Source organism: Caretta caretta, chromosome 7, assembly GCF_965140235.1.
Source record: "Caretta caretta isolate rCarCar2 chromosome 7, rCarCar1.hap1, whole genome shotgun sequence".
Lineage (NCBI taxonomy): Eukaryota > Metazoa > Chordata > Testudines > Cheloniidae > Caretta > Caretta caretta.
The window spans coordinates 30,393,977-30,421,270 of record NC_134212.1 but is presented as its reverse complement, the minus strand read 5'-3'; the positions used below and the strand labels follow the sequence as shown (position 1 = coordinate 30,421,270).

The 27,294-nt window shown below is 55.9% G+C and overlaps 3 protein-coding genes across 9 annotated transcripts; 2 read left to right on the top strand and 1 right to left on the bottom strand.

The window, feature by feature from the left end:
* The first annotated feature begins 423 nt into the window (after window positions 1–423).
* AP5B1 (adaptor related protein complex 5 subunit beta 1) lies at window positions 424–6,637 on the top strand. Of its 2 annotated transcripts, XM_048858684.2 has the most exons (3): window positions 424–526; window positions 1,381–1,555; window positions 3,811–6,637. In XM_048858684.2, exons 2-3 carry the CDS (start codon window positions 1,403–1,405, stop codon window positions 6,409–6,411), a joined length of 2,754 nt encoding a protein of 917 aa, XP_048714641.2. In that variant the 5' UTR covers window positions 424–526; window positions 1,381–1,402; the 3' UTR covers window positions 6,412–6,637. The 2 variants fall into 2 exon arrangements, with proteins under 2 accessions (XP_048714641.2, XP_048714642.2); XM_048858685.2 differs by lacking the exon at window positions 424–526 and having other exon boundaries at window positions 537–1,555.
* An 875-nt stretch (window positions 6,638–7,512) lies between these two features.
* RNASEH2C (ribonuclease H2 subunit C) lies at window positions 7,513–23,624 on the top strand. Of its 3 annotated transcripts, none has more exons than XM_048856043.2 (5): window positions 7,513–7,649; window positions 8,031–8,218; window positions 8,504–8,616; window positions 8,922–9,056; window positions 22,907–23,624. In XM_048856043.2, the coding sequence occupies exons 2-5, from the start codon at window positions 8,065–8,067 to the stop codon at window positions 22,940–22,942; spliced, it is 438 nt and encodes a 145-aa protein (XP_048712000.1). In that variant the 5' UTR covers window positions 7,513–7,649; window positions 8,031–8,064; the 3' UTR covers window positions 22,943–23,624. The 3 variants fall into 3 exon arrangements, with proteins under 3 accessions (XP_048712000.1, XP_048711998.1, XP_048711999.1); XM_048856041.2 differs by having other exon boundaries at window positions 7,524–7,636; window positions 8,937–9,056; XM_048856042.2 differs by lacking the exon at window positions 22,907–23,624 and adding an exon at window positions 10,075–10,237 and having other exon boundaries at window positions 7,532–7,636; window positions 8,937–9,056.
* KAT5 (lysine acetyltransferase 5) lies at window positions 11,472–24,499 on the bottom strand. Of its 4 annotated transcripts, none has more exons than XM_048856038.2 (14): window positions 24,382–24,499; window positions 24,228–24,294; window positions 20,326–20,394; window positions 19,412–19,548; window positions 18,806–18,985; window positions 17,927–18,007; window positions 17,220–17,294; window positions 16,382–16,630; window positions 15,761–15,850; window positions 14,200–14,340; window positions 12,977–13,070; window positions 12,743–12,902; window positions 12,353–12,434; window positions 11,472–12,013 (listed from the first exon to the last, which is right to left on the bottom strand). In XM_048856038.2, exons 1-14 carry the CDS (start codon window positions 24,391–24,393, stop codon window positions 11,879–11,881), a joined length of 1,572 nt encoding a protein of 523 aa, XP_048711995.1. In that variant the 5' UTR covers window positions 24,394–24,499; the 3' UTR covers window positions 11,472–11,878. The 4 variants fall into 4 exon arrangements, with proteins under 4 accessions (XP_048711995.1, XP_074986475.1, XP_048711996.1 ...); XM_075130374.1 differs by having other exon boundaries at window positions 24,385–24,475; XM_048856039.2 differs by lacking the exon at window positions 14,200–14,340.
* Window positions 24,500–27,294: the final 2,795 nt, after the last annotated feature.

Here is a 27,294-nt window from a genome sequence, read left to right as displayed (position 1 = left end):
AGGAGGGGGATACCCGGGGGAGGGGCCGGGCAGTGACGCGAGGAGGGGGATACTGGGGGGACGTAGAGACGCGGGGGTCAGCAAGGCGGGGGGATACCGCAGGGGAGGGGCCGGGCAGTGACGCGGGGAGGGGGATACCGGGTGGGGGGACGTAGTGACGCGGGGAGGGCAGTAAGGCGAGGGGATACCGGGGGGCGGGGCGGGGCCGGGCAGTGACGCGAGGAGGGGGATACTGGGCGGACGTAGAGAAGCGGGGGGCAGCAAGGCGGGGGGATACCGCGGGGGATGGGCCGGGCAGTGACGCGGGGAGGGGGATATCGCGGGGATGGGCCGGGCAGTGACGCGGGGAGGGGGATACCCGGGGGCGGGGCCGGGCAGTGACGCGGGGAGGGGGTTACCCGGGGGCGGGGCCGGGCAGTGACGCGGGCACAGGCCGGGGAATACCGCCCGGCCGAGCGGTTCTGGCCCCATCTAGCGGCCGGCGGGGAAGCAGGAAGGCGGGCCGAGGCGGCTGCTGCGTCGGGTGGTGAGCGGGCCGGGCTGGGACTCAGGGGGATGCCCCGGGGTTCCCCCGTGCAGGCGGCGGGTAGGGGGAGCGTCCCCTCCTGAGCTCGGGGTGGGGAGTCCCTGGGCCCCCCTTGGGGCCATCTGGGGCTGCCGCACTCCGACACCCCGCGCCCAACACACCCGCCAGGAAGCCCCACCCCAGCGCCCCCGTTACTCACAATTCCCCCTCCCCGGCTATTGCCCCAACACGCCCCGCTCCCTACCCCCCACAATCCCCTGGGGCCCCGACCCAGCACCGCCATGTTCTCTGTTACCCACACTCCCTTGCGTGGGGCCATCATGGGCCCCTCCCCCATTGCCCACACTCCCGTGCCTGGGGCTCTGGGCCATTGACCTCCCATTCCCGGGAGCCCTGACGGGCACCCAGCAGTGGTCAGTTCTCCAGGATTCTGACTCTTCTGGACACCCTGCCCGCCCCCAGCCCCCGCTTGTTCTTACCCAGAAACCCCAAGGGTCCCTGGGCTCAATCTGTGTGTCCCACAGGGCCGCTCCAGCTGCCCCCTCCCCTTTTCCTGGGATTGCCACTTGCCCCATTTTTTTGATGCCTCAGTTTCCCCTGGATTAAAACTGGGTTAGTAGCAGCCTGGCCCCCAGAGACAGTCCTGATTCTCAGTTCAATAATCCCATTACATACAGGGACCCCTCCCCTGGCACTGAGATGTGGTCACCACTGAGGTAGGGTGTGGGGCCTGCTTATACAAAGATCCCTGTCCAGTGCTGCCGCCTCTCGGGCAGGGCTTGAGTGAGACTAGCAGCTTGTGGCTCTGGTGTGGGACACTCTTTTGCTCTGACTGGCTTCTCTCTCCCACCCAGGTGATCCCTCCCAGGGGTTGCCATGGGTGTGCGGAGTGGGGAGAGCTGGGCCCAGCTTATAACATCCTTCCGAGCAGGCCCCACCGCCTTCCTTCTGGCCCATGGGAGTGATGATACCTTCCTGGCTGAGCTGCTTCAGGACCTGAGCAGCGAGAGGATCAGTGAGCAAACCAAGGTATGCGGGGTTGGCAGGACGCCTGGGTTCTATTCTTCGCTCGGGGAGGGGTGTAATGGGCTAATGCAAGTTTATACAGGGACTGCCCAGTTTTATCTTCAGCTTTGACAGAGGAGTGGAGTGGGGTTTAGTGGTTAAAGCTTTGTGGGACTCCTGGGTTGTCTCTTTGGCTTTGGGAGGTGAGTTGGGTCTAGTACAGAGGAAGGCAAACTATGGCCCATGGGCCACATCAGGGACCGTCCTGCCCAGCCCTTAAGCTCCCGGCCGGGGAGGCTAGCCCCCGGCCCCTCCCCTGCTGTTCCCCCTCCCCCGCAGCTACGCTGCCATGCGGGCAGCACTCTAGGTGGCAGGGCTGCACGCTCCTGCAGGGCAGCGAGGCAGCATGTCTGGCTTCAGCCAAGCAGCACAGCTGCCAGACATGCTGCTCTGAGTGGCATGGTAAGAGGGCCTGGGGGTTGGATAAGGGGCAGGGGATCCCAGGGGGCAGTCAGGGGACAGGGAGCAGGGGGCAGTTGGATGGGGTGGAGGTTCTGGGAGGGGGGCGGTCAGGGGACAGGGGGGTTGGATAAGTGTGGGAGTCCCGGGGGGCCTGTCAGAGGGCAGGGGTGTGGATGGGGTGGGGGGGCAGTCAGGGGACGGGGAGCAGTGGGGATTGGATAGGGGGTGGAGTCCCAGGGGGGCGGTTAGGGGCAGGGGTCCTGGGAGGGGGCAGTCAGGGAACAAGGAGCAGAGTGGGTTGGATGGGTTGGGAGTTCTGAGGGGGGCAGTCAGGGGGTGCGAAGTGGGAGGGGGTGAATGGGGGCGGGAGCCAGACTGTTTGGGGAGGCACAGCCTTCCCTACCCGGCCCTCCATCCAGTTTTGCAACCCCGATGTGACCCTCGGGTCGAAAAGTTTGCCCACCTCTGGTCTAGTAGTTAGAGCAGTGGGGCTGGGAGTCATAGAATCATAGACTATCAGGGTTGGAAGGGACCTCAGGAGGTCATCTAGTCCAACCCCCTGCTCAAAGCAAGACCAATCCCCAACTAAATCATCCCAGCCAGGGCTTTATCAAGCCTGACCTTAAAAACTTCTAAGGAAGGAGATTCCACCACCTCTCTAGGTAACGCATTCCAGTGCTTCACCACCCTCTTAGTGAAAAAGTTTTTCCTAATATCCAACCTAAACCTCCCCCACTGCAACTTGAGACCATTACTCCTTGTTCTGTCATCAGCTACCAGTGAGAACAGTCTAGATCCATCCTGTTTGGAACCCCCTTTCAGGTAGTTGAAAGCAGCTATCAAATCCCCCCTCATTCTTCTCTTCCGCAGACTAAACAATCCCAGTTCCCTCAGCCTCTCCTGATAAGTCATGTGTTCCAGACCCCTAATCATTTTTGTTGCCCTCTGCTGGACTTCTTCCAATTTTTCCACATCCTTCTTGTAGTGTGGGGCCCAAAACTGGACACAGTACTCCAGATGAGGCCGCACCAATGTCGAATAGAGGGGAACGATCACGTCCCTCGATCTGCTGGTAATGCCCCTACTTATACATCCCAAAATGCCATTGGCCTTCTTGGCAACAAGGGCACACTGTTGACTCATATCCAGCTTCTCGTCCACTGTAACCCCTAGGTCCTTTTCTGCAGAACTGCTGCCGAGCCATTCAGTCCCTAGTCTGTAGCAGTGCATGGGATTCTTCCGTCCTAAGTGCAGGACTCTGCACTTGTCCTTGTTGAACCTCATCAGATTTCTTTTGGCCCAATCCTCTAATTTGTCTAGGGCCCTCTGTATCCCATCCCTACCCTCCAGCGTATCTACCTCTCCTCCCAGTTTAGTGTCATCTGCAAACTTGCTGAGGGAGCAATCCACACCATCCTCCAATAATGAAGATATTGAACAAAACCGGCCCGAGGACCGACCCTTGGGGCACTCCACTTGATACCGGCTGCCAACTAGACATGGAGCCATTGATCACTACCCATTGAGTCTGACAATCTAGCCAGCCTTCTATCCATCTTATAGTCCATTCATCCAGCCCATACTTCTTTAACTTCCTGGCAAGAATACTGTGAGAGACTGTGTCAAATGCTTTGCTAAAGTCAAGGACACCTAGCTTCTATCCCTGGCTCTGGGAAGGACTAGAGCAGGGGCGTAGAGTCAAGGACTCCTGGGTTCCGTTAGTGGCTCTCCCGTTCTATCTCATGGTGGTGCCTCTGTGCATCACAGCCCACAGTGGCAGCCCCCTGACTGCACTCCTCTCTCTCTCTCTGTTGCAGGTCTCCATGCTGACCCTTCTGCTGGAGTTTCCCACCCTGTTGTGCCCAGACCCCGAGGTGGGCGAGCAGGTGGCTGGCTCTCTCCTGGCTAACTTTGCCCAGCTGCCCCACTCACCCAAGTTGTCCTGGCTGCGGCGCCACCTGCTGGTGGTGGTGGGGACTGTGCTGATCTCCACTGAGGCCTTTAGGGAGGGCTCCCAGGCCTCCCGTGACTACCTCTCTCTGCTGCTGCACCTGGCCTCGGACCTCAATGACCAGCGGCAGGGGCCGGGTGACCGCGGGGTGCGGGCGGCTGCCTGCGAGAGTCTGAGGGAGCTGGAGTGCTGCTACCCTGGCCTGTTCTCCCGGCGGTTGGACTCACTGCACTCCATGCAGCAGCAGGAGCTCACGCCTGTCCACCAGGGCTATACACTGCTGTACAGCCTGGCCCTGCGCAACGCTGTGCTGCTGCTGGCCCGCCGGGGAGAGGGGGCCCTCAGTGAATTGTTGGCCGGCAACGAGGGGCTAGCTTGGGAGGCGGTGGGGAACGCCGGGGCAGTCTCTCCAGCCTCCATTGACCGCCTGCTGCTGCTGCCCACCCCGGCCGAGACCAAGGAGCTGAAGTCGGTGCTGTCCCAGCTGCTGGATGGCTCCTATCTGCTGACACCACCTGCCCAGAGCCAGCTTCTGTGGCATCTGGCCCACGTGGTGTGCGTGATCCGCACCCAGTCACCTGCCATCTTCAAGGCGCAGCTGGTGCGGTTGTTTGGCACAGCCCACGTGGCGCTGCTGCACGCCAGCCTACAGCTCAAAGGGCTTTTCACAGACAGCCTCTTCACGGCCGAGGACGAGGCCTTCCTCCTGCGCCGCCTGGTGGGCATGGCCCAGCATCCCTCACTGCCCTCGCCCCTCAAACTCTTCTACCTCGACTGCCTGCTGCACTTCCCCGAGAACCGCCCGCTGGGCTCTGGCTCTGAGGAGGGGCTGCCCGTCCTGCTTACACCCCGCCTGGCCTCCTGCCTCTTCCCCTCCCTCTTCAACGACCCGGGCACCATGCTGGCACGCCTCAACCTGCTGAGCCTGGTGTGCCTGGAAAACCAGGGCCCCGAGGCTGACCAGGGTGTTGGATATATCTTTGAGCATGTCCTGGCACTGGCAGACACCGTGGCAGGCAAAGGTGGGCGTGAAGCCACTGGGCTCTTCTTCCGAGCTGCCTACCTCTTTGCCCGCTACTTTGACTCTAGGCCACAGCTCATGGCAGAGCTGACGGGCACCCTGGTGAGGCTGTATCGCCAGCGCTGCTCCCTGGCCCCCAACCTCATCAACCTGCTCAATGAGACCCAGGCGGTGCTGGATGACCCAGCCTGGCCCACATCCTTGAGCAAGGCTCTGCAGGAGCTGGCTGTGGGTGTGTCGCTGCTGCCACCCTGGGATCAGGATCTGGGCTGGCACCTCAAGCTGTTGGCCCGGGTGGCAAAGGAGAGTGGGGTCCCGCAGGGCAGCACACTTGGATTTCTGCAGCGCCTGGGGCGCCTGGCAGGTGCAGGACAGCTGGGAGGTTGGCACATTGGCCAGGCTTTGCTGAGCGTCTGCCGCAACCTGCTGCAGCACCAGCCGCCACCTGCCATGGGGTGCCAGCTGGCCGAGCTGCTCCAAGATATTGCACTGAGCTACCCGGATGTGGACGTGCAGGATCGGGCCCGCTTCTACTACACGCTCCTGTCCTGCCTGTCCGGGGACAAGCTGGGGGCAGTGCTGGCACCTGGTGGGCGCCTCAAAGCCCGGACTCTCTCCTCCTCTATCATGGCAGACAGTGAGAATTTCACCGCTGCACTCACCGTGCATCCAGCCCCGCAACCCCTGCTGCAGCTGCGGCGTGAGGCCCCAGCCAAGCCCACCCTGGTACCAGCGCCAGCCTCCCAGCCGTGCCCTGCTGATGCTCAGGAGGTGAAGGACTGCTGCCGACGGCTCCTGGAGCTGCATTCTCCAGCTCGGCTCAGCCTGACGTACCGGCTGCTCCACACAGGATCCTCCCCTGAGCGACTCTTCTGCCTCTTGCTGCGTTTCGAGCACTCTGACAGCTTCTATGAGCCAGTGCCTGATGTGTGTGTGCCCTGCCTCTCCACCACCCACCCCTCACCCCTCCTCACACTCCACCTGCAGCCCCGCTGCCCCTACCCCACCAAGCTGGCAGTGAGCGCCTTGTACACCACACAGACTGGCCTCACCTACTGCAGCCAGCTAGAACCACTGCAGGTGGCCTTTCCGGACATCTTCCTGCCTCTGGCGCTGCCCGTGAATTGGGACTGTGAGAGCCGGTGCCACCTCTTTGACACCCTCTGGTCCTCCCTGTGCCCAGATGGGTCAGGTGACTGCGCCGAGAGCCTCTTTTGCTGGCCCACTACCCAACAGCCCTTGGGTGTCCTGGTGCAGGCTCACTTTGCCAGCTACCTGGTGGCAGAGGATCCGGGCACCTACAAGATTGCCATAGCCCTTCCGCCCCACTACCATGTGCTGCTGCAGGCACAGACGACCCAGGGGGCAGCGTGCGTCACCATTCGCACTGACAACTGGAAGGTGCTCCCCCATCTGAGTGCCTACCTGCGGAAGGTGGTGGAGTGACAGAGCCTGAAATAGGGATTGAGGGCATCCCCCAGCAAGGGGTATCTGTGAGTGGGAGTAAAGGGGACATGTCTCCAGCCACCTGGGGGGGGATTTGAGAGTGGGAATAGGGGCATACATCTCCTTGAGGGGCCAATATCTGAGTGGGACTGGGAGCCTGAAATGTACATTTCTGAAGCTCTGTACAAATGCCTTTTGCAAGTAAAATTTGCAGTGAAATGAACAACTTAGTGCATGTGGGGAGGGGTGCATTGGGGTGGGGACAGGGATGGTGCATTGGGAGTTCTGGGGGCAGATGCAATGGGGTGGAGCTGGAGGAGTGTGGAGGTGGTGCTATGCATCTGTGGGAGTGCAATGAGGTGGTGCTGTGTGCCCGAGCTCCTGTACTGCTCCCAGCTAATGGGGAGTCTCCAACACTGGTGCTGCTTTGAGCAGCTGAGCTATAGTGCTGAAAGGACAGTTGGGATGCATTTCCCCCCTCACATGCTGGAGGACTCCATGCCTGCCCTGTGGGCCCGATGCTGAAAGGAGGGTTTGGTTTCTGAGGCCTGTTCGGTCCCTGGCTGCTCTGCTGGTACAGGGGTTGGTGAGCAAGGACTGGCCCTAGGTGTTTTGTCACCCAGGGTGGAAAAGGTTTTCTGTGCCCCATGCCTGGCTCTGGTGCCCCCAAATGAGGTAAGTTGGTGCCCAGGCTGGCCTGCCCCCTGAAGCCTGGCTCTCCTGGGTCATGCCTGTGGGGGAATGTGCAGGGAGGGGGACCCTGCTTTGCTGGGAATGCAACTTGCAATGCAGTCAGCTGTCCCCATGGCAACTGCTGAGCAGGCTCTGAATTAGGGATGTTCCCCCCCAGGTACAGCAGCCCCCCAGCACGGCTCCCTCCAGCGCGCAACCCAGTGTCCTATCCCTGCCCCCACGCCAGCCAGGCCCTGCTCTCCGGGAGAGCATGTGGGTCAGCGGGGAGACGGAGGCGCTCCAGAGGCTGCTTCTCCATCGGCCAGCATGATCGGAGGGAGGGGTTTTGCTCAGGTTGGGAACTACCGTCCCCATCATGCACCAGGGGCGGGACTGCCACTCCCATCATGCATCGCGGGGGAGGCTTACCTCCTGCGGAATGCGCTGGCCTCAGGACTACATCCCCCAGCATGCACCAGGATAGGCGTGCGGCGCGGTGTGAAGGGGTTCCCGTCGGCGTGATCCCGTTCTCAGGCTGCGCGCGGGACGCTTGGTGAGGGCGGCAGGTGAGCGGGGCTCTAGGCTGGGCGAGCCGGCGGAAGTGGAGACGCCCCCACACTCCTGCCCCGTCCCGGGGAGGGTCCTGCCCACGTGGGGATGTGGATTCCTGACGAGGCTCCTCCCCTGGCCCCCAGAACCACCCCCCCCCCCGCCCAGGGACGAGGCGCCCTGGTCAGGAGCTGCCGCCCCCCCGCCCCCCGCCAAGGGACGAGGCGCCCTGGTCAGGAGCTGCCCCGCCCCCCGCCAAGGGACGAGGCGCCCTGGTCAGGAGCTGCCCCGCTCCCCCCCGCCAAGGGACGAGGCGCCCTGGTCAGGAACGGTCCTCGCAACCCTCCCCCGCCCGCTGTCCGAGCTGTGCTGTCCCCTCTCGCTGTCTCTCCTGCCAGGCCCCAGCTGAGCAGTGCCTGCCTCTGGAGCAAGATGTCTGAGAGCAGCAGCCCCGTTCGGCTGGACCTGAGCTCCCTGCGGGAGGCGCCCCAAGATGTCCTACATATGCTGCCTTGCGAGGTGGAGCACAATGGCAGCGCCCCTGTGGACAGATACTTCACCCCAGCCATCCGCCAGGGCTCGCAGGGTTGGTGACTCCCTCCATACTCGCCAGGGGATGCTGTGCTGCAGGGAGCAGGATGAGGGTTCCCTAGGGGGGTCGTGCCCCTTACAATCAATGCTGACCTCAGGAGGTGCTGTGCTGTTGCAGGGATGGGGTGAGGGCTCCATAACGGGTACTCTCCCCTCAGTCAGCATAGACCCCAGTACCCTTGCATGGAACCTGGGTTGCTGTGCCCATTTCTCAGTCGAGTGCATCCCCTGGCCAGGTCCCCCTGTCTCCCCAGCTCAGTGTCAGTTTCTCTCCCTGCAGAGAAATCTGTATCCTTCCGTGGCAGGAGCCTCAAGGGGCAGGAGGTGATGGTGCCCCAAGGTTATGTGGGGCTGGTTCTGAAGGAGGATCAAAGGCCCTGCACAGAGGAGGAGGTGAGCCCTGTGGGGGTGTGTTGGATGGATAGGGGAGAAGTAGCCCTGGGATGCTAGCAGCTGCCTGGGGGAAGGCTGTGGGGCTGGACCCTTGGCCTTGCCTTGGGCTGGAACCCAGCAGGAGGGGGCACTGGTAGCTTCTGGGGACACATTATGCCCCCTTTGGGGCTGGGTGGGAGGGGTGGTGTTGCCCCTTTGGGGACAAGGCCATCAGAGCTGGGAACAGTGTAGTGTTAACCTTCACGTTTTGGAGCTGGCTGGGGTCCCCCTCAGTCCCACTGCCTGTGTCCCTCCCTGACTCCCAGCCTCCCATGCTGCAGGAGCGGACAGTGCGGCTGAAATCAACCTTTGGGGCGCTAACTGTGTGGAACCTGGAGCGGGCTCCAAGTGCGGATGATGGGTTGCTCCTGGCTCTGAGCTGGCCAGGGATCGCCGAGGCCGTAAGTACTGGTGTGCTGCTCTCCTGTCTGTTCCCCCCCCCCCCCCCCCAGAATGGTAAGAGGGGCTGGTGTTGCTGCCGCAGCAACTACAAAGGGGTGGAGGAGGGCTAGATCCCCCCCATCCCACAAAGACTTACACTAGCTTTGCGTTTGGTCCATTATAGCAATGAACAGGTATGTTCTCAACCCTGTCCCATCCAATTATCAGGCTGCTTCTGTGGTTCACCCAGTGTCCCTTGAGTTGCTAGGGATGAGGCAATCATTACAGCCCATAATACCCCTGCATTCACCTACACACACTGCTAGTGAAGGGGGGCTGGCTGTGTGTATGGGTGTGCAGCAATGGGGCCTGGTAAATGCCATAATGATTGTCCCCTCAGAGTGAGTCAAATACTCTGGGATGAAATAATTATACCCCATGATATATACCCTCCATGGATATCCAGGCATGCCTCTTCCCCATAATATATCCCTGGTATCCCAGCAGCTGTGAGTAGGGGGAATGCCTCCAGGCCTAGCAGGGGGCAGAGTGGTGAGGCTGTCTTGGCCTGCCAGGAGCAGCTGGGTGTTCTTGGGCCTTGACTAGGTAAATGGAAGATGCTGTCCAAGGTATTCTGCCCAGCCTGGTGGGCACTATCCTCTTGTGGGGGAATGTGCAAAGGCAAAGTAATTGCAGTGCAGGACTGGGGCTCACAACTTCTGCCCTTGGGCAAGTCCTTGCCCCCACCTGTGCCTCAGTTTCCCCTCCACTCTGTTGATTTAGACGGAGCTTCATAAAGCAAGGAGTCTCATGGGGTGTTTGTGAAATGCTTGGCCCAACAGGAGCCCCAGTCTCAGTTCGGGGGAGCAGTGTAGTGCCTGGTACAATGGGGGACCTCCCCACTTTGTCAGGGCCTCGAGGCAGTACTGTGCTACACCTAACAGCAGCAGCTGTTTCTGCACTTCTGTCCCTTTAGGGCTGGAAGCCCATGGTTGCAGGGGGCAGGTGACTTTTGACAGGTCACCTCTCTCATTGCAGATCCACGCACCAGTGTTGAAGAAGGAACAGTGAGCCCATAATGGAGGCAGTGGTCCCAGGACTGCTAGCCACTGGCTGCCTCTGGGGTCTGCACGGGGGAGTGTTTTGGCCTCACCACCCTGCGCGGTGGCTCCATGCTAAGAATACATGGATCTCACAGAGATGCCTGCTTGGTCTGAGTCATGATTCCAGAGCTCACTGAGCCAGCACCTGGAAATGGGTGGGACAACATCTCCCCTGGTCCATGGCTGGCTGCCCTCTGTGCTGGAGATTGGGGAGGGGAGGGCTGAATGCTATGGGCCTTATATGCTGAAAACACTGATCCCTCAGGTCCCTGGGACAGGCAGCTTCAACATCTGGCAGAGGGCAAAACCTAGGCATGCTGAAGCCTGGCCCAAGTCACAGCAGCTGAGTGGGATAGAACCCAGGTGTCCTGACTCCCAGCCACTCTTCAAACTACATGGCTATGATTCTCTCTAGATGTCTCATGCTACCCAGGAAGGATTCTAATGCAGGAGCCAGGGCTCCTGGGTTCTCTTCCCCCTTGTGCCTGCTGTGCCTCCATTTTCCCCTCTGAATGAGGCAGGGAAGAGTGCTAGCACATTCAAAAGACCCTGGCAGGACTGACCAGCTAGAGGCAGTACAGGGCAGCAGGGTTGTGCTTGCAGCCTCTTTTCTCTTCCTCTCTCTCCAGGCTGTCACAAGTTTTGGCACAATGCGTGTCCCCACCCAGAACCATTCTTGCCAAGGGAATATTCAGCATTGTTACTTTATGGGGGGAGCACCCTGTTAGCAAGGCCTAACTCCACTGTGTGGCTGCTGTTTGCAGGTGGGCCTGTTGCCAGACCTGTAGTGGGAGGGTGGGGCAAGGCTAGTCAGGCCCAGAGGATTGTCCGAAGTAGTGGGATGGGGATCAGCACCATGAGTCTGCCAGACAGCTGGGGGGGGGGGAGAGCAGAGTTTAGTGCTCAGCCCTAAGTGTCTTGGCCCAATGGCAATCAGCCCATCACCTGTCCATTGCTCAGTGCAGCCCCTGGCACTGGAGGACATCTGGTTCCAGATCCTGCTGTAATTGCTGCTCCCAGGGAGAAAGAAATGTGCTACCAGGGCAGGGGGAGAGCATAGCAGCTTTGAGATCCTAAACTTGTGTTTGGCCACAGCTTCAGCCAGCCTGCACCCTTCCAGGGTTCGGGCATGTTCATTGCACAGGGAGTGCAGCAGCTGGCTCTGGGGTAACACATAGCAGTCACTGCTGGCACTAGTGGAAGAAGTGATGGCCCCCCAGAATCCCTGGAAGTCGAGGCCTGATGCTGCTCAGGGTCCTGCACAGCCCTGAGGAAGATAATGCAGCCTGAGCACCCCTCATCCTTTTCTAGCTGATTAAAAATGATCAATCGTTTTAGTTCCAGGATCTTTATCAAAAACTCAGTTCGAGTGACAGAGAAACGCAGATGCCAGCCAGCAGCCAGCTCCCAGGGCCACCCATTCCCAGTCGTTGGGCTCCTCGGTCATAGCCCACACTGTACAGGATGGCCTGGCAAGATGCAAGTCCTACATACAAATGGGGCCCTCATCCTGGCACTGAGTCAAGGAGAGCAGCATGGGGGCCTCTGCCCCTTCCCATGGGGGTCGAGCCACGACCGGAGCCTAGCCCTGTGGTAGAGCACATGATCACCCTTGGAGATGCTGTTGCCCAGTCTGTCCCGGCCCTGGGATAAACTCCCAGGAGCTGCACATTAGCTGGATGGCTGTGAGGCCCCATGCCAGGGCCATGGGGGAGTGGGTGGCAGATAGGCCCTGCCTCTCACCACTTGCCCCTCTTGCTCCAGTCCTTGGGGGTGAAGTGCAGACATTTGGAGTCAATGCGCAGGATCCGCTTCAGCATCGCCCGCTCATGCCCATCCACGATGTCCTCCGAGAGTGTCAGGATGTATTGGCCCTTTAAGGGAGACAACAGGGGCCCAGGTTAGCGATGGGGTTCAAGAGAAATGTCTTGTCAGGGTTCCTGAGAAAATTAGTGAAGGGACCTGAGCCAACCTAGCTGCTTGTTCCACTGATGTGTTTCGGTCCCAGGGGGCAGCCCAATCAGCACCCACTGTCTCCTAGAGCCAGGGACAGACCCCATGAGTCCTGCCTCCCAACCCCCTTTAATTCAGCTACCCTAATGCCTTGGTATCTCTCCATGCTAGTGACATATACAAGGAAGCCACTTGCCCCTCTTGGGTACTGCTAGGAATCTCATTGCCTGCTTCCAGAGCATTCCTCCCAGGGTGGATACCTTGTAGTAATTGATGAGGTTCAGGTACTGCAGTGTGGAGATCACATCCTCCTTCTTGATGCTGGTGATCTCGCTGATTTCGCTGAAAGGGAATGGGAGACATGAGGGGGTGGAAGTCAGTGGCCTGGGGGGTCACTGGCGGGCAGGGGGGTGGGGTCGGAAGAGAGGCTATGGGAGCCAACAGCACCTTCCCCGTGTGCCCTGAGGCCATTCTGTTTGCGACCAGCCCTGGAATCACAGTTGAGGAAATGCTTTTGAAGCAGCCCTCTGTGAAGTGTTAACTCTGACTCTGAATGACAGCTGGGTCTGTTCTCCGTCACTGATTATTGGTGCAGAATCCTCTGCTCTAGGATTGAGGGTGGAGTTTGGGATTGTGGGCAGGGCACTCACTTGATGGTGATCTGTGGGCGCTCCCCGTTCTCAGACTTCAGGTTCATGAGGATCTCCAGGATGGTCTGGGACCAGTAGCTGCGGTAAGAGAGGAGCCCAAGGTCTGAGAGTGGCTTCTCTGGTGTCCCCGTCTTCCCTTCTACCTTGGAGAGCTCATAGCCTGGTGGGGGGAGGAGACGGGGTGAGGGAGCTGGAGATCTGGGGAGGGAGCTGGGATGGGAAGGTGCCACTTACTGAATTCGATGAGCAGCTTGCCATAGCCTCGCCTCTGGTATGGGGGCAAGGTCAGGATGCAGGCCACATTGTAGTCTTCTGTGGACTCCTTCTCCTATGGCAAACAGCAAAGGATTCACACCTCAGCCAGTAGCTGCAGATTGCTTTGATGCTGGGTGTTCCAGTGACTCCTCTGCCATCAAGACTGCCACAGATCCCCATGCCTTGTACCATGAGTTCTGGCCCCATCCACTGCAGCCCCTACATTAATTCCTGCTCATGCCCCCTTCCACAAATCCTGACCCTGGCCAGAGATTCCTGCTCACACACCCTCCCACAGATTCTCTCACAGCCACTGTGGCCCCCTGGCACAGATTGGGACCATGACCACATTCATCTGGGCCTTCAATCCCCACCTATGGCCATGGCCACACCAGTCCCCTCCTCCACCACAGCCACAAATTCCCATCCATGGTCACAGTGGCCCCTCATTCCAGATAGCAACAGCAGCCCACAGACAGAGCCTGGTCAATGGGGGAGTGGCTGTGACAAGGCACAGTGATTCCCTGACCAACGGCTAGTGTCTCAGATACTCCCAACTTCTGTGACTCTTCAGGCATCCCCCATGAGGAGGTTCTGATCCCATCAGGCAGCGGGGCCAGCCCATGGGATTCCTATCATACCACAAAAAGAAAAGGAGTACTTGTGGCACCTTAGAGACTAACCAATTTATTTGAGCATGAGCTTTCGTGAGCTACAGCTCACTTCATCAGATGTTTACCGTGGAAACTGCAGCAGACTTTATATTTCCACGGTAAACATATTTTTCAGTATATTTTTCAGTATATTTTCCAGTTTCCACGGTAAACATCTGATGAAGTGAGCTGTAGCTCACGAAAGCTCATGCTCAAATAAATTGGTTAGTCTCTACAGTGGGGTGGGAGGAGGTATTGTTTCATATTCTCTGTGTGTATATAAAGTCTGCTGCAGTTTCCACGGTAAACATCTGATGAAGTGAGCTGTAGCTCACGAAAGCTCATGCTCAAATAAATTGGTTAGTCTCTAAGGTGCCACAAGTACTCCTTTTCTTTTTGCGAATACAGACTAACAGGGCTGTTCCTCTGAAACCTATCATACCACAGTGACCCGCTCTGACTGGCCAGAGAACAGTGGGAGAGCAAGGGCTGTGACAGGAGCAGGGATGGAGGGTTTCATCCGGGGAGCACAGGGCAGTGCCCCCTCACCTTGGAGAAATAGCCCACGATGTGGAAGCCCTTGCAGTCATACTCCGTCATGACATAGAAGAGGAAGGGGTCAGTGTCATAGTACAGGGTCTTGTGGTCCAGGAAGCACTTAGCCAGCAGGCAGAGGTTCTGTGAGTAACTCTGCAGGGACGGCAGAAGCCAGAAGCATTAACATCCCCACTCTACTGCCAGGATGTGTGTGTGTATGTCAGCTCGCTTCAGGGGGCTGCTGGGGAGGGCCCCAGCTCTAGTCACCAGCCCCCTGGCCCAATGGGGATCTGCACTCAGACCTTCTTCAGCCCGCTTCATCAGAGTGGCTCAGGCCACAGTATTAAAGCTGCATGTTGTCCAGGACACTGTCATAAGCAAACTGGAGAAATGTCTCAGTCGGTGTTTCTCAACCTTTTTGATACCAGGGACCAGCTTGCTGCCTTCCTGACCTGTGTCAGGGAGATCCCAAGGACCAGCTTTGGTCTAGATAAAGTTACTTTATGGTGAGCGCACAACTAGTTAAAAGACCGTATTCAAATGCATCCGACGAAGTGAGCTGTAGCTCATGAAAGCTTATGCTCAAATACATTTGTTCGTCTCTAAGGTGCCACAAGTCCTCCTGTTCTTTTTACTCAAGGGGTAGTTATCAATGGTTCACTGTCAAACTGGGAGAGCAAAGCTAGTGGGATGCCATAGGCATCAGTCCTGGGAGTCCCGTACTATTCAATATTGTCATTAATGACTTTAGATATTGGAGTGGAAACTACCCTTATAAGATCTGCAGATGACAACCAAGCTGGGAGAGGTTGCAAGCACTTCGGAGGACAGGCTTAGAATTCAGAATGATCTTGATAAATTGGGAGAATTGGTCTGAAATCAACAAAACGAATTTCAATAAAGACAAGTGCAAAGTACAGCACTTAGTGGTAGTCCTGCTGAAAAGAATCTGGGGGTTAAGATGAGTCAACAGTGTGATGCAGTTGCAGAAAAGGCTAGTATTTTGGGCTGTATTAACAGGAGTATTGTAGGTGAGATGTGGGAGGTCCCATTCTATTCGGCACTGGTGAGGTCTCAGCTGGAGAACTGTGTCCAGGTTTGGATGCTACAATTCTAGTTAAGTATTAGAATTGGTTTCCAAGGGACGTTATAAAATCCCAGTCACTGGAGGTTTTAAAGGTTGTTAGACAAACACCTGTCAGGGATGGTCTAGGTTTATTGGTCCTGTCTTAGCACAGGGGCTGCACTAGATGACCTCTTGAGGCCTCTTCCAGCCCCACATTTCTAAGATTCTATGGAGGAGGGTGCGACAGAATCCCATATAGGGGAAACTGAGGCACAGACGGGCAGGAACTTCCCTGAGGTTACCGAGAGAGGCATCAGTTGGGCTGGGAATGAACCCAGGAGTCCTGACTCCTCTCTGTTGTAGCCACTAGAACCCATTCCCACAGCCAGACATCCCTGTCCCACACCCTGGAATCAGGCAGTCTCCTAAGGGTTAAAGGTGGAACAGAGCACCCCACCCCAGCCGTGCCCTAGTGAGGGGACCTCCTGCCCCAGACCTGCCCCTTGCCTTGTTCTTGCGCCCATCGATCTCAAAGAAGGAGATGGTGCCTTTGCGGTAGATTTCATTCCCAGGCGGGTGCCGCAGGTCGCACTTGGTCTGTGGGAGAGAGAATCCCATGGGAGCAGTCAGACCCTGCAGCTTGCACACGAGCCAGCTCGATTGCAGAATGACACCAATGATTGGGGGTCAGAGGGACTGAGTTCCAAGGGAAGAGGGAAAGAACTGGATGCATCTAGCAGAGTTCAGGGGAGCAGCTAACAGGCTACTTGGAGCCAAAGAGTAAACCCCCCAAAGATCGAGTATGCCTCTTCCTCTCCTTCCAGCTGGTAGAACTAGGATTAGAGAATTATACAGCTACAGGGACTCCTCACCCCGCACTGTGATGCGATTCCTCTGGGGTGGGGCAAGGGGGCTGTTTATACAGGGGCCTGGTGCCAAGTGGGGCCAGAGTCAGCACCAACTTGGAGGGAAATGCAGCCCCTACTGAGTCACCCACCCTGCTCCCTGCAGGCCAGAGCCCCTAGTGCCATGCTAGGGAACACACTCAGGGACAGAAGCCCTGGGATCATGGAGTCAGGGCTGTGCCTGCCGGGGGCCATGCAGGGGCACGGGGAGGGTGATACGTACTAGGTGCCTCTGCAGGCACTTGAGGCTCTTGACGTATTTGAGGCAGAACTCGCAGAGGTACAGCACAGGCAGGGTGGTGAGCTCCTGTGGGTAGGGTGAGAAGTACCAGGGCTTCAGGCGGTGCCGGCCCAGCTCGATGCACTCTATGTTCTTCATGCGTGTGATGATGTCGTCATGGCTGCGGTCCGACACAAGGCTTCCCGTCATGCGAGGGGCCGAGGGGATGCCGTCAGAGCTGTCCTGGGAGTCCTGCAGGCAGCACAGAGGCAGGGTCAGGAGCTGCTGGACATGCCCTCCTAACCCCTCCTCTCTAGGCCCCACTCCCCACTCAGTCTCAAACCAGGCCTCCCTGTGCCCTTCCCAAGGGCCTCCAGAACCCAAGGCTGGCTGCTGATGGTATATGCGCTGTGGCACAGAAAGGAATCCTGGCTTCTCTCCCAGATCCTGCAGGGAATCCAGCTCTGAGAGAATGGGCCTGGGAGATCCCCCACCCCACTTCTCCCCACCCAGCACAACCAACCCTGATGGTGCTGCAGCCTTTGCCTTGGGCAGGCTATGATTTCACCTATACTGGGGCTCAGGGCTGCTTCTTGAGCCAGCAGCATCTCCCCCAGGGAAAGGGGCAGGAGCTAGCAGAGAGCTGGGGAGATACAGTTCCAGTCAACAGCTGCTCCAGGCCAAATCCTGGAGGGACCCCATTGATCACCCATGGAGTGGATCCCTGCCCGATGCCCTGGGAACTTGAAAGAGCTCCTCCACTGCTGGCTATGGCTGGTGGCTTCCTTGGCTGGGGGAAGCTAACACCCCATCCCTCCATTCAAGTCAGGGCAGAGTTTACCTCATCTGTGCCCAGGCAGTTGGACTTCCTCTTCCTGCCAGGCTGGGCAGCCACGGCTCTCCTGGCTGAGCCGTTCTGGAAGAGAAGGTGAGAGGGGTGTTATGTGCAGGCCATGGGCAGGAGGAGGGATCATCCATTTCCTGGCAGCAGCACAGGGAGGGGCTCTGCCTCCCATCATCACCTGACCAGTGGGATGGAGCTAGGAACAAGGCAGTTTTAAGGCAATCCAACATCACAAGGCAGGCCCTGGCCCCACCTAGAGCCAAGGAGTCAGGGCTGGAACATGGGGACCCATCAGAACTTCCCCCAGCAGGCAGGCAGGTGTCATCTCCACTGGGAATGAATCCTTTCTGCTCCCCATAGAGTGCCTTGCTGAGTCCACTAAGCAGTGGGGCTGGAAGTTAATGCCCCTTGGAGTTGCCCAGGGCAGCTGTATTTGGAGGGATTGGCTCAGGCTCTCTGCAGACTCAGGCATTACTGTACTGGTTGCATTTGGGTTACATTTTCTCCCCAAGCATGAGAGTGAGAAGCTGTGATTTTGCCCTGATCACATGACTGTAGGAGCTCAGGCCCTGGTCTCAGGGTAATAGTTCCTGGGCCTATACCCAGCCCTGGGCAGGAAGGAGCAAGGAACAGTGCCCAGAGCTCTTCCTCCTGATGGAAATACCCCTCCCTCCTGCACATCCTATCAACCCCTCTGCTCTTACCTGGGGGAACACAGAGGCTTGAGTGGTCTCTGTGGAAGCAGGGACGGGGGTTGCTGGGGAAACCACCTCCACCTTCCGTTTCTGAAACAGACCCAAAAAATGGTTCATCCACATGGGATGTTGCAAAGCTTCACAGTCCTCCGCCCCTGCACAGCATTCCCCACGGACGCAGCTTCTCATCTGCAGATGTACGGGCATCACAGTGTCTTGTAATCTCAAAAAAAACTTTCTAGGCCGTTTATATGGGGATCCTTCACCCAGCACTGACTTGCAGCTGCCTCTGGGGTGGGGCACAGGGCTGTTTATACAGAGATCCCTGGCCTGGCGCTGAGAGACGTCCCGCTCTGGGGTGGGATCTGAGGGCTGTTTAACAGCACACAACAGTGCTGCAAGACAGCGTAGAGCAGGAGGATAAGAATCTCTTTTCCAGCTAAAACTGCATGAAGTTCTAGGGAGGCAGAAAGTAATCATCCAAGCTCTGATTTGGCTAGGACACCGTGGTTCACCCCAAGACTCTGAGGGAAGGGTTGAGAGATTTTTAATGACCAAGAGTGGTTCCTTATCTGCATCATTTGATTGAGGTCTCACTGCACCCTTTAGCTTCACACTAACTGTGAGGGAAGAGCGCCCCCTATTGAGCCCCTATTCCCCACACTAGCATCATGATATGAAGGACAGTGAGCTCTGTGTGGCTCTGGGTGTGGGGAGAATGCCCCCTAGTGAATCCCCAGCACCATGCCTTGGGGGCCTCCCATGCAAGTCCAGACCCAGCCCGACCCCGGCCAGCTTGTGTGACCTGGCGCGATCCCAGCCTGTGGCCATGCCCAGACCATGCTGAGGACACGAGGTGGGGGAGGTATCCCCAGCACCGGTGCGTACCGTTGTCCGATGGTTCGGCTGGACACAGGAGCTGGAGGAGAGGGGTTGGTCAGGCTCCCCGGGAACAGCCTCCCTCTCCTTGGGTAGGTTAAAGCGGAGCGTTATCTGCACTGGGATGGGCAGGGTCTTACCGCTGGCTGGAGTTGAGGCAGGTTGTAGAGACAGATCCAAGGTCTTCCTCTGAGTAGGGATGAAGATGGTGGGGGGGAGTTACCAACACACCCGTTGGGGGAGAGGATGCATTGCTGGTCAGGTGAGGGGGGCATGGCGCCACTGTCCCAGCTCGCATGGGCCAGGCAGCGAGAGGAATATGTGGGTCCAGAGAGATGTGGGCCCTGCTCTTGGGATAAGGAGTACTCTAGCATCCCTGCCTTGGAGACCTGTGTTTGCAACCCCTAAGTCAGGATCAGGTGGAGGGAGCCGGCCTGAGCCATCAGGGAGAACACTCTTCTGGGTAAGCATCCACATCTCCCCATCCCTCCCTGCAATCCCAAGACCCTCCAACCATCTTGATCCCCAGGCCAGCACTCTCATCCCAGACTGCCCCCTATAGAATCCCCAAAGCAGCACTAGCATTCTCCCTGGCCTGTGGCTAGCTCCTCTTACCACTTCCCGCTCTGGGGAGCTGGGTCGGGAGCCAGGCAGCCCATTCTTGGTGGGAGTCTTGGCTTCCTTCTTGGGGAACTGGATCTTCTTCAGGTCCAGCCGGTCATGGGTCACCCATTCATCCAGACGCTTGTTAACTGCGGTGGTGGGGAGACCAGGTTAGTGGTGCTCTCTGTTAGGGTGATGGGAGAGGAGGAAAGAGGCCCCTGCAGACAGCCAGTCCCAGGCAGAAAAGTGGTGCTAAGACTGCCCAAGGCTAGAGAGGGATGGATGAGCTGCAGAGGGGAAGGCAATGCCTCATACTGGTGAACAGCACCACCCTCTGGCCATTTGGACCGTTGAACATTTACCTCCATCAGTCTCGGCTCCAGAAGCAGGAGTCCTGGCTTCCTCATATGAGTGAGGTGTATGATGAGAGGGGAAAGGTCTTCAGGCGGGAAAGTAACACGCCCAGGAACTTGGGACATTCATAACTACGGCCAATATACGTAACGCCCCCACCTGTGTGTGTGTGCGCAACAGGGGACCCCCCCAAACAGGACAAACAGCACAGTGCCCCCTGGGCAGTGGGGTCAGCTCTGCTTCTGAAGTAAGCGCACCACCTACTGGGTCCCCGACCCCACTTGCCACAGTACTCTGATGGGAAACCTCAAAGGATCCGGAGTTCCTTGAGCTGGATCAGAACCAGCACCCCCTAGAGGGGAAAGGCCCAGTGTCCCACTCCCCCTCTGAGCCAGCCAGTCCCCACAGTATAAGGCCAGATTTGAGACAACATGCACTAGAGGGGAAAACCCCGTATCCAATTCCCCAGAATCCAGAGGAACTCCCTATTTTTATTCATGTTCTGGACCAGCCTGTGTCAGTAATTTCCTAGTCTGATTCCCAATCAGCCAAGGGCCAGCCAGTTTACTCACAGTCAATGTAATGCACGTAGAAAAGCTTCCGGCCACTGATGTCCTTAACACTGAGGATTTCCGCCAGAGCTGCAGGGGGAGAAGGAAATAGCATTTCAGAGGAAATTTCCAGTCAGAGCAGAGATGCAAGAAACCCTCCCTTGTAATGTTTATACACCACAAGGATCCAGCGCTAGGAACAGAATGCACAGAGTGGCTGCTTGACACCAGAAATGGGCAGGGGGAAACACAGTGACAACAGGCTGCATGAAGTTAGGTGCTGCAATGGGAGGGTTGTGCCCAAATCTCTTTCCCCCCCCCACACACCCCTGCTTCTCCCTCTCCCCTCCCAGAGCTGAGAAAAGAACACAGGTGGCCTGGCCCCTAGTTTTCTACTCCCTTTCCGCATCCAGGCTGTGGAAACGAGAAGTCCTGACTCCCAGCCCTCAGCTCTAACCACTAGACCCAACTGCCTCCATATAAATACCACCCCAACAATGAGTGGTGAAGGCAGCATATTTTACACAGAGACTGACAATTTTTCGAAATTGCCATATTTTGATAAGACCTGAGTTTGTGACACTGTTTCCCACGAAACACTTCAGCTGTGATGCTGCGCTCTATAACATGCTAGAGGACTCAATGGGAAGTGCTGGGCATTGCGGGATCAGGGGCAATCTCCCAAATATTGTTTTCTTTCAAAACACTTTTAGAAGGGTTTTTTTTCCTAACCCCATGTTGATGCTTATAAGGGTTTTTTTCCAGCAATGAAGAATTTGACTATGGATAGTTAAGAGTGAAACTGCATTGAGCTGTCAAATGCACACAATGAACAATCTGGGTAAAAAGAAAAATATGTATATTAGTTTGATTCAATTCCTTCGGTTCTAGTCATCTTGGGCATTACTTTTAACTACTATAGGTCCCAAAGGCGCAAGGTCACACAGCTAAGAGTGCAGGTCAACTGTTTAAGATGGGTACTGTACTGTGGAAAGCAGCAACTCTGAAAAGGACATAGGTTCATGATAAATAACCAGCTGAATATGAGCTTCCAGTGTGACGCTGTAGCTAAAAGGGTGAATGTAATTCTTGGATGGATAAGCAGAAGTACCTCAAGCAGGAGTTACGATGGACTATAATAATAATATAATAGCATTACTGGATACTGTGTCCCATTCGGATGGCCACACTTCAAAAAGGAAGCTGAAAAATTGGAAAGAGAGCTAAAAGAATGATTTGAGGTCTGGAAGACTTGCCTGACAGTGAGTCCAATCTATGTCGCTTATACAGGAGAAAGTTAAAAAGTGACTGGACCATGCTACATGGGGAGAAGATTCTTGACAGCAGAGGGCTCATTAATGTAGCAGATAAAGTTAGAAGGTGATCCAACAGCTGGAAGCTGGATATTCAGGCTAGAAATGAGTCTTTAAAATCAAGATTAGACATTTCTTTCTAAAAGCTGCACTCTAGCTTGACCACCACATCTGGGCTGGATGCAGGAATGGCTGTGATGGATTCTCTTGCTCGGGTGATGCTGGTGGTCAGAATGGATGGCCAGTCCTCTCTGCCCTTGGAATCCATGATCACTGCGTTCAGGTTTGGTCACCCCAGCTCAACAAGGATGTAGCAGAATTTGAGGGGGGTTCAGAGATAGGTGAGCAATAGGCACCTGCGGGGGGTGGGGTGGGGGAACTCTCCTGGGAAGAGAGATGAAATGACTGGGATTGTTTGTCTTACAGAGGAGATGAAGAAAATGTTACATGATAAAAGTACATAAAAGAATGACTGGGTCGAGAATGGGGATGGGAACCTCTGTTCTCCATGTCTCATAGCACAAGAGCAATGGGAATTTCAGAGAAACTTCAAAACCGATCAAAAGACATTCTTTTTCATGTAATACACCATCAGCCTCTGGAACTCATTGACACAGCTGAGTGCAGGATCCCAAAAGAGACTGGGGGTTTATAGGGATAATGAGACTATCCAGGGTCAACAGGAAAAAAACCAGGAGTTTTGGAATCCTCCCATCCTCTAAATATTGGGGGAATCCACCCTGTATCAGGTTATTCCACTGCGAAGTAAGAGATTTTACACCTATGCTCGTGGAATTGTTTAAGTGGGAAGGCTGTGAAGAGTATAAAATAAAAATACCCTCTGCAAGTTAGTTACATATTTAGGGCAATGCCCCACATGATTCTATTGAATGTAGCAGGATAAATAGTCGCAGAACTTGGGAGGGTGATAATATAGACATATGAGAAGTTATCATGTTATTACAGGAGTGTCTGGAAAAACACATGCTGTTTGGATTTCACTGGAATAAAACATTTTTCATGCTAGAGCTTGGTTTTGTCCCAACTCTGGCAGCATTTCACTACAGCCAACATTTTCTGTGTCTATGTCATTCATTATAAATCATAATTAATACACAAATGGTGTGATTAATTATATATTAATAAAAGAGTGCCCTGGGAGTCAGAACTCCTGAGCTCTATTCCTGGCTCTGTGAGGGGAGTGAAGAGTAATCTTTAGAGAAGGGGCTTTGTACTGCCGTCCATAACTGTAGCATCGGAGGCATGGAACTTATTGGTTCTCTTGACAGCCCTGGGAAGGGAGTATGGACTTCAAAAATCTCTGAACCTACTGGAAAGAGCAGAGGAGTAGGAGTCAAGACTCGAAGATGCTGTTCCTAGTTCTGCCATTTGACATGTGACTATGGACAAGTTTCTTTCCCTCCCTATGCCTCAATTTCTCCATCTATAAAATGAGAATAATACTAGTGACCTGCCTGGGATTGAGGCTTCATGGAGCTTTGAGATCTCTGGCATTACTATCTACACCTTTTTTATTATTCACTATTTGTATCATGATAGGGCCTAGATTAATTACAGATCAGGAGCCCATTGTGCCAGACAACAGCCAGACCCTTATCAGTATCCGGGCTTCTCCCCATGGTGCCAGGCACTGCAAAATGAGAGACAATCCCTGCTGGAAAGAGCTCACAGTCCAAGGATATGATGAGAGGTAACAAGCAACTGGGGAGAAAGGTGCACAAGGAATCATCTGTATTTGTAATTACCAATGACCACTCAGAGGCCAGCGCATTCCTGCAGTACATGTCCTCAATACAGTTCTACAGTTACATGAGACCATTCTGATTCTGGGGCAGTACCCTGCGTATTACTTCCAACTTATCTGTATATATATATCTATATCTATATCTATCTCTTCTTACTATATGTTCCATTCTATGTATCTGATGAAGTGGACTGTAGCCCATGAAAGCTTGTGCTCTAATAAATTTGTTAGTCTCTAATGTGCCACAAGTACTCCTGTTCTTTCTGGGTATTACCCAGTGTCTCCCTCGCCCAGTGTGTGACTAGCCCCTGCCTTCAAATGCTGCCCTGGGGTCCTCGATCATAACCTGAAGAGGAGGTGGTTATCACACACACTTAGGGCACCCCATATCCTATTCAGGAGATGGGCAGGTAGGTCCAAAATGACTGGCCTACATTTCCCTCCCCAGGGAGCCTAAAACTCAGACCTGGAGGATGTCAAGGACTTGAGATGACCAACCACCCCCACAATCTGGGTTCAAGGGCTCTCCAAGAAAGAGGGGCCCAGCTCCACATGCTTACTGCCCCATCACACTCCCTGTTCCATCTTCCATAAATATCCCAACCTTAACCCTTCTTGCAAATAGGGCCCCCCCATTGGCCCATCTCCCCCTCCACCCCATCTCTTCATTGGCCCCAACCTTATAGCCTCCTTAAGACCCTCCCTTCCCACAGGGAGCACCACAGCCCTACATGTCCCACCCCCTCCTCCTCTCCAGATAGCCCCCATCGTACTCATATACCCTCTAGCCCCTCCCCTCCCCCTTAGGCCGCACCCCCTTCCAATTGGCCCCGCCCCTCACTTACGCCATTCATCTTCGTTGTCCTGGTTGCGACGCAACACGGGCAGGCGGCAGCCTTCGGTCACCTCCCCCTGCGGGCGGGATGCAAAACGGTTAGCGGGGACTCCCAGGAATCCCACCCCCACCTTGCCGGACCCCACCCTCCGGACCCCACTCACCACCTCCGCCATCTTGGATGTTCGCCGGGGAGCGGGGCCTTCTCTTCCGTTCCCCGCGCCGGGACACTTCCGGGAACGCGTAGGATCCCTTCCGGTCTGTCATAGCTACTTCCGGCCCACTCAATATCAGCTTCGGTAGCGTCCGGTCCCGCCTTGGCCCTGCTCAGAATTAGTTCCGGGAGCATGAGGACCCCTTCCGGTCCCGGCTAGGCCCCACTGTGGGGCTGTTCTTGGCGCCCGCCTGGCTCGGAGAGGCAATCTGCGGAACCGCGGTTAGGGAGCGAGATGTAAATGGCGGCAGCGGGGGTTTGACCCAGCACCGGGGCAGCGAGCTGGGCTCATGGGAGGAAGTCATGTGACGCGGCCTGAGGCGCGTTTAGCCTCATGTGACACAGCACGAGGCCAGTTGAGGGCTCGGCAGCGTGTGTCGAGGGGTCCCCGAGTTTCGGCTCCGCTCCCTCAACCCCGGGATAGCGGGAGCCGCGTGAAACCTGTCCCTAGAGCCCCCGAGCCCGGCACAGCAGCCAGCCAGCCTGGGCCCACAGCGACCGGACGTGGAGCCCCAGGGACTCGTCTCCGGGGCTGGGAGCCAGGGATCAGGAGTTCAAGGGGCTTCCATTGTTTGCTGCTAATATTTCCACCCGCTTCCCAGCCCTCTAGCTAGGGGAGCGACTAGCATCCTTTCTATTGGAAGTTAGGAAGCTAGGGGCACTTAAAGTGAAGCTAGGCCTAGAGCCCATCTCTCTAGTGCCTCCATAGCACTCGCTGGCCACCACTTGCCTTGCCTCAGTTTCCCCAGGGAATCTTTAATCCCTTTTCTGGGGGCTTTCCAGGTCTGTCTTTTAATCACCCTTTTATCAGGAGTTCAGCCTTAGAGAGGCAATCTCTTCTCTCAGCATGCCCAGGATGAGGGCCCCATTCAGCAAAGTGCTGTACAAACATAGAACCTACCTCACAATCTATAAATCAAGAAATGACAGATAGATACAGCCAGACAGGAGCAATGAGACAATCCTGGTCTGCATGCTGGGCAGTGGGTTCACAACACCAACTACCTAAACGTCATGCTTTTTGTAGCCATTGTGACATAGTGGGGCTTTTCCCTTGTTATGTTGTACGTGAGCCTATGTGAGTCTTACTGTTTTGCATGAATGCTGTGTGCCTCAGTTTCCCTGTGTATTGCACCAATGTCTAGGTGGTGGGAATAAGGGCGTGTGACTTTGACAGGGGCTGCTCCAGCTGCCTGCATGGATGCTATGGCCACCCCTTCATAACTTGAGACCTAGGAGGGGGATGCGACCAGGTGACTCTTGGCCCGGGAAGTGAGACAAAGGCCGGAAGAGGAACAACGGGCAGGGCAGGGGCCAGGCAACTGGAAGCTAGTCAGTCGTGGCTGGCTTGGGGCATAGGGGGAGGGCTAGAGCCCTGGCTCTGGAATCCCCTCCCCTGCAAGATGGACTTGGCTGAAAGTCACTGATATCTATGCTAACAAATTCTGTCCTACACTGTGTTCCTGTCAACTAATAAACCTTCTGTTTTACCGGCTGGCCGAGAGTCACATCTGACTGCAGAGTTGGGGTGCAGGGCCCTCTGGCTTCCCCAGGAACCCCGCTTGGGTGGACTTGTTGCGCCAAGTGCACGGTATGGAAGGGGATGCTGAATGCTCCGAGGTCAGACCCAGGCAGGTCAAAGCTGTGTAAGCTTCTTACCATGGTGACAATATGCTCGGAGAGAGGAGGCATGCTCCCCCAGATTCCTGTCTGGCTTCATAGGGAGTAGTTCCAGAGCTTCACCCCGGAGACTCCGTGACAGGCATCCCAACAAAGGATAGTTTGAAGGAGGACAATGAGATGGCTCTGTGGGTGTTTACAGTGAGCTCCTCACAAACATGAGTGATAGCATGGGAGAAAGGATGAAGGGACTTTGTTGACAAGTGTAACAAGTGGGCAGTGGATATTGGCAGCACAGGCTGATTGGGGATGGGAATTGGCTTCTTTGTACTAAATGAGAAATCATAGTTGCTAGAACTAGGGGTTTTGCTGCATTCCTTGGCTTGAAGTGGTTTCCATTAGGAACAGGGTTTACAGTTTGGTTCAATGGCTCTTAGCACCTCCACTATACAAATTGTTCCAGCACCATTGTGAGAGATTATAGGTCAGGTGGGGATTGTCCATGGAGGGCCTTGAAAGGGAAGAGAAGCAGTTTATGACTGATCTAGGAGAGAAGGGAAGCAGAGAGAGGGGTGACATGGTCAAAGTGAGGGCCTAGGAGAATGATCTTCGCACCAGCAAAGGAATTTACAACAAGGAGTGGTCTCCCTCAGAGACTTCTGGGGGAAGAGGTAAGGTGATGTGGCTGTGTCCTCCTTAAGGGAGGTTGGTGTGAGTGAGTTTATTTGCTAATGGTGCCCATGGTGTCCTAGAGACAGAGAATAGAAAAATAGCTCTGCCAAGAAACAGCCTTGAGGGTTCACCTCTGAGGTCCGAAGCCCCCGGGGCGACTGTAGGGCCATCAAACATTGACTCGGCCATTTATTGCTGTGGCCATTTGGCCTAAAAACCCATTGGGGAGGCCACAGCAGCTGTGGTAAGACTCCTACGCTTCCTGTTTCCTTTGTGGCCTTGTCACAAAATGTATGGCACTGTAATGTCCATGTGCAGCCCCATATATAATCTTGTAACACCCCATGCTGGTCCCTGTCCCTGTATAATCCAGGGGTGCCCCACCCTAGTCCCAATGTTTCATGAACTGGTCCCTATATGGCCCCAAAATGACCCACTGTAGTTTCTAAATAACCCCAGAGCACTCATTGGCTAGGTCCTTATACTAGCCCATAAATTCCCAGTCGCTATATGTCCCAGCAGTGCTTCTCCCTCGACCCTGTCCTGGTGCCCATATGGACCTATTCTGCCC

Bases quoted from the DNA above. Each gene is read 5' to 3' on its own strand.
- RNASEH2C (XM_048856041.2), top strand. From the start codon at position 7,554: ATGCACCAGGATAGGCGTGCGGCGCGGTGTGAAGGGGTTCCCGTCGGC. The intron at 8,617-8,936 runs GTGAGCCCTGTG...CCCATGCTGCAG, and splicing joins GGCCCTGCACAGAGGAGGAG to GAGCGGACAGTGCGGCTGAA. The intron at 9,057-22,906 runs GTAAGTACTGGT...TTCTCTTGACAG, and splicing joins GGCCAGGGATCGCCGAGGCC to CCCTGGGAAGGGAGTATGGA.
- AP5B1 (XM_048858684.2), top strand. From the start codon at position 1,403: ATGGGTGTGCGGAGTGGGGAGAGCTGGGCCCAGCTTATAACATCCTTC. The intron at 1,556-3,810 runs GTATGCGGGGTT...TCTCTGTTGCAG, and splicing joins GGATCAGTGAGCAAACCAAG to GTCTCCATGCTGACCCTTCT.
- KAT5 (XM_048856038.2), bottom strand. The intron at 20,395-24,227 runs GTAAGTGAGGGG...CTCCCCCTGCAG, and splicing joins GGACAACGAAGATGAATGGC to CTCTGGCGGAAATCCTCAGT. The intron at 18,008-18,805 runs GTACGCACCGGT...GGTCTGTTTCAG, and splicing joins AGCCGAACCATCGGACAACG to AAACGGAAGGTGGAGGTGGT.